The sequence below is a fragment of the Pinus tabuliformis genome, chromosome 6 (assembly GCF_031772625.1).
Source record: "Pinus tabuliformis cultivar Carrire ecotype Pingquan chromosome 6, CPIR1, whole genome shotgun sequence".
Classification (NCBI taxonomy): domain Eukaryota; kingdom Viridiplantae; phylum Streptophyta; class Pinopsida; order Pinales; family Pinaceae; genus Pinus; species Pinus tabuliformis.
The window spans coordinates 1,638,868,859-1,638,873,368 of record NC_142292.1 but is presented as its reverse complement, the minus strand read 5'-3'; the positions used below and the strand labels follow the sequence as shown (position 1 = coordinate 1,638,873,368).

At 47.0% G+C, this 4,510-nt stretch overlaps 1 protein-coding gene across 1 annotated transcript; it reads right to left on the bottom strand.

The window, feature by feature from the left end:
- Positions 1-364: 364 nt before the first annotated feature.
- On the bottom strand, positions 365-4,015 carry LOC149265222 (uncharacterized). The gene is made up of 3 exons (XM_089402203.1): positions 3,018-4,015; positions 684-2,831; positions 365-545 (listed from the first exon to the last, which is right to left on the bottom strand). Exons 1-3 carry the CDS (start codon positions 4,013-4,015, stop codon positions 365-367), a joined length of 3,327 nt encoding a protein of 1,108 aa, XP_089258329.1.
- Between the last annotated feature and the right edge of the window lie 495 nt (positions 4,016-4,510).

Here is a 4,510-nt window from a genome sequence, read left to right as displayed (position 1 = left end):
TGCAGCTGAGCCTGGCCTCGAGTCTCCAGCTATTGGCTACCTTCCTGGCGTGCGACCCATTCTGAATACGAGTGGCCATGTTTATAAGAATTTGAGAGTCTCCTTCCACTATCAGCGGTTGAAGATTATGTCGCCTTGCTGCAAGTAACCCCTGCTACATACCCTCCAGCTCTGCTGAGTTATTGGTGTCCCAACCTAGATTGCCAAAGTAGATTTGTTGCAGGGTTCCTTGGTGATCCCTGATGATTCCTCCAAATCCTGCATGACCAGGATTACCTTTAGATGCTCCATCAAAATTGAGCTTGTATGAGTGTATAGGTGGAGCTTCCCAGCGTCCGTCCTCTTTGCCTTTGCAATTTACTGTCTACTGTGTAGTTGGCTCTTGTGGCATTTGCAGTCCCCAGTTGTTTAGGATGTTTTTCTCATTATCTGCAGTGGGGAGATCCTGTTGAGTCCAAGCCTTCAATAGCATGGTTTCTTGGAGGTTAGCGTGCACTCTGTTCCATATGTCCTCCTTATTCGAGCTGAGGTTTTTGAATATGCGCCTATTCATTTCATTCCAGATATTCCATAAAAGGATACCTGGGATTATGTTCCACAGGTGGTTGAGCAACCCACTGTTGTAAGGGCTTTTCGGCCATTGTCGAATGGTGTCTATTATGCCTCCCACCTCTCTACATCACCTTTGACTTCTGAATTCTACCTTCTCCCACATCTGAGTAGCAAGCGGGCATGTATCCAGAAGATGTTGCAAGGTTTCTTCATTCTGGAAGCAGTTGTGGCATAACGAGGGTCCATGGAAGTTACGTTTCCGCAGTTTATCCCATGTAAGAATATTTTTATGCCCCACCATCCAAAGAAAGTGAGTTATTTTGGGCCAGGCCATGAAGCTCCATATTCTTGCCCAGAGAGGATCCGGCATGGTGGGGGCATCTTCTAATAGATTATAAGCTTCAGAAGTGGAGTAAGAACCTTTGGGAAGATAGCCCCATCTAAGAATGTCCTCACTGTTGTTGTACCTGATGCTCCTCTTTTTCAATTCGCTTTCAAGGGCTGCTACTTCCTGGGTACTATTGGTGTTGGATATTTGATTGCTTGGTTGCCATTTCCTGAAGCCCGTTCCTAGTTCCGGAATCCAGAATTGATGAACCTTGGCTTGCTGTTGCTCCTGTCTGCCTGGGATAGTGGCTGCCGGTAGAACATTTGAGATTTTAGGTAGCTGGTTCCAAGCATCGTTCCAAAATCTAGCACTATGACCATTTCTTATTTCCCAGAAGCTGTGTTTCTGAACCAGCTGGTGATACTGTTTGGCCGCGTTCCAAATGAGTGAACCTATGCTGGTGGGCGTGAATCTAATAAGCTCTGCTTGAGGCATGTTGTTGGTATATTTAGCTATCCATATTTTGGCCCATAGCTTGTCCGGATTTGTCAGCCATTGCCACCAGATTTTGGCGGTCATGATGATGTTACTGTGCTCAGGATCTCGGAGGCCAATACCGCCTTTGTGCTTGGGCTTGCAGGTGGTGTCCCATTTTACTAGTGCCCACTTGCGGTTAGTAGTTGAACTTCCCCAGAGAAAGTTGCGCTGCAGATTTCTCAGTCTTTTTAAAACCCACTTTCGAGCGGCTAGGATGGAAAACAGATAGAGGGGCATGGCTTGGAGGATGGATTTTAGGAGCACAGCCCTACTTGCCAGATTAAGGGAGCGGTGCGTCCATAAGTTAAGTTTGAATTCCAGTTTCTCAATGAGGCCTCGCCAAGCAGGTTGCTTTATGGTGGATGCGGTGAGAGGCGCACCCAGGTAAGTGGAGGGGAGAGAAGCGGTTTGAAAACCCAGGATGCGGGAGACGGCACGTTTTACAGAGGGTGGGGTGTGGAAGAAAAATATATGGGATTTGGTGTTATTGACCTGGGTTCCTGAGGCTCTAGAGAAGTCGTTGAGCAAGGATTTCAGACAAGAGGCTTCCTGAGCAGAGGGATAGCCATAAAGCATGGTGTCATCCACAAATTGCTGATGGGAGGAAGCTGGGGAATTATGAATGGAGATTCCTCGAAGTTGATTGGATAGCAGAGCCTGGTTGATATGCCGTCCTAAACCTTCCGCCATGATCACAAATAAGAAGGGGGATAAGGGGTCCCCTTGTCTAATGCCCCTGGAGGGTTTGAAGGGACGAGAGGGCAGCCCATTGACAAGGATGGAGAAGTGGGAGGAGGAAATGAGGCTCATTATCCATCTTACCCAGGTGGCACAAAAGCCAAAGGCTCTCAGCATGTTCTGAATATAGGACCAGCTGAGTTTGTCGAAGGCCTTGGAGAGGTCGAGCTTGAGTAACATGCCCGCTTGTTTGGAAAGCTTAAGCGAGTGAATGATCTCATGGGAGAGTATTATACCATCCATAATCTGCCTGCCCTCAACATAGCCAGACTGCTCCGGTGAGATGAGCTGAGGAAGAAGGGGCTTGAGTCTGTTGGCTATGACTTTGGAAATGACTTTGTAAAGGACATTACAGAGAGCGATGGGCCTGAATTTGTCAGGGGTGGTAGAGTTCTCTTCTTTGGGAATGAGAGTGATGAAGGTGGAATTAAGAGAGGGTAGCAGCCAGCGAAGGGCCCTAGATTCCTCTACTATTTGCCAAATCTCTACCTTAATCATATCCCAGAAAGCATGGAAAAAATTAGTGGTAAAGCCATCAGGGCCAGGAGCCTTACCTTCTTTAAGCTGCGCCATTGCTTCATCCACCTCTTGGCTGAGTATTGGACTCATGAGCAATTCGTTTTGCTCATCTGTTATTAGCCTGGGAATGTTGCTGGTGATTTTCTGAATAGCTATCCTCCGATCCATTATCGGCTCTTGGTGAACCTATTGGAAGTGATTGAGGAGGATTTCCTCTATTTTCTCGTGCTCCTCCTCTTTAACTCCTTCCTGATTTTGGATGAAGGAAATCTTGTTGTGCATTCTTCTTTGCACTGTTGTGTTATGAAAGAATTTAGTGTTGCGTTCCCCTTCTTTGAGCCACCTGATCCGCGATTTCTGTCTCCAATAAATTTCTTCTTGCTTCCTTCTTTCTTCAAGCTGATTATAAATGTGCTTTTCTTTTTCCAAGGTTGCCTCTGTGTGCCCCGTGTTGATAACTGTCTGGTGGAGTAGCTTGAGCTCCTGATTGAGTTGCTGTTGGGCTTCAAAAATATTCCCAAAGGTCTCCCTATTCCAGCGTTTGAGGTGGCCTTTTAGGTATCTTAATTTCTGTTGAAGTTGGAACATTTTGGTGCCTTCTGGAGGAACAAAGGAGGCCCAAATGGATTTGACGAAGTCCTTGAATGCCGGGTGTGTTAGCCAAAAGCTTTCAAATCGAAATGGCTTCCTGGTGCTGTTCCCTGGTCGTTGCCAATGCAGGGCTATTGGCCAGTGATCCGAACCTGAGTGAGCCAGGATCTCCGCAGTGAAATCCCCCCCAATGTGCACTGCGTTGTCCGAAATCAGAAAGCGGTCCAGCTTGGAGGCAATCTGATGTTTCCCCTTTCTGTGATTGCTCCATGTGTAGGTTCCATTGCAGAAGGGCATGTCGATGAGTGAGGCGTTTAGGATGAAATCCTTGAAGTGTTCCACTTCAGGTTCCAATCTAGTTCTTCCTCCCGTTTTGTCCTCGATTTTGGTGATCATATTGAAATCCCCTGCAGCAATCCAAAGAGGGTACTGTCTGTTGATACTAAGCGCCTCGATGGTGTCGAGGAGCGCTTTTTTACTGCCTCCGTCCTGTGGGAAATAGACATTGGATAAGTTTCCATGTACCTTTGTGCCTAAAATGTGAAAGGCAGCTTGTATGAGATGATGGGAAGCGTGGAAGTCAGTGAGTGCTATTGCCTGAGTGTTCCAGGCTATGGCGAGCCCTCCCGAAGCTCCGGTAGCGTCCACGGCCACTGAATGGCAGCCTGGCCAGGCCTTTGAGAGTATTCGACCTAGTGTGGTGCTATTGCATTTAGTTTCTTGGAAGAAGCATATTTGCGGTTTCTCCATCTTGATCATGTTTTTGAGCATTCTATATTTTGCGGGGTTGTTGAGCCCTCTTAGGTTCTAGGAGACGAGCTTCATTGATAACTGAGTTGAGAGGGGCTGAAGTAATTCGTAAGCTTCGCATAGCGGCCTGAGTCCACTAGGACTTTGCCAACCTCTATTGTGCGTTGAAGATCTGTTTTCCTTCCTCTTTTTTTGAAATCTTTTGGACGCAGTCTACCATCCCAGGTGCTTCCCGCTTGAATTCCTAGCTGATGTTGGTGGTAGGCTTTGGAGATGACCATTTCCAACTTTTCTAAATCAGTCTCAGCGATGGATTCATACGCTTCTTTCCTGCATGCCAACTCTAGCTCGTTGATATCCAGACCATGAAGGTCTACATTTTCAGTTTCTTCCTCCATGACTTCAGCAACATTGGTGTCTTCCTGTGCGATCTCTGAATTCTGAGTGGGCTTCGATTTCCCATCTATCTCCATTTTCCTATGGGTATTCACGGGG

What these genes read in the sequence shown, in the direction of transcription:
- LOC149265222 (XM_089402203.1), bottom strand. Translation starts at nt 4,015, where the DNA reads ATGGAGAAACCGCAAATATGCTTCTTCCAAGAAACTAAATGCAATAGC. An exon ending in AGACAGAAATCGCGGATCAG is followed by an intron (nt 2,832 to 3,017) that starts GTGGCTCAAAGA and finishes AATGGATCGGAG; the next exon opens with GATAGCTATTCAGAAAATCA. An exon ending in GTAGAATTCAGAAGTCAAAG is followed by an intron (nt 546 to 683) that starts GTGATGTAGAGA and finishes TGAAATGAATAG; the next exon opens with GCGCATATTCAAAAACCTCA.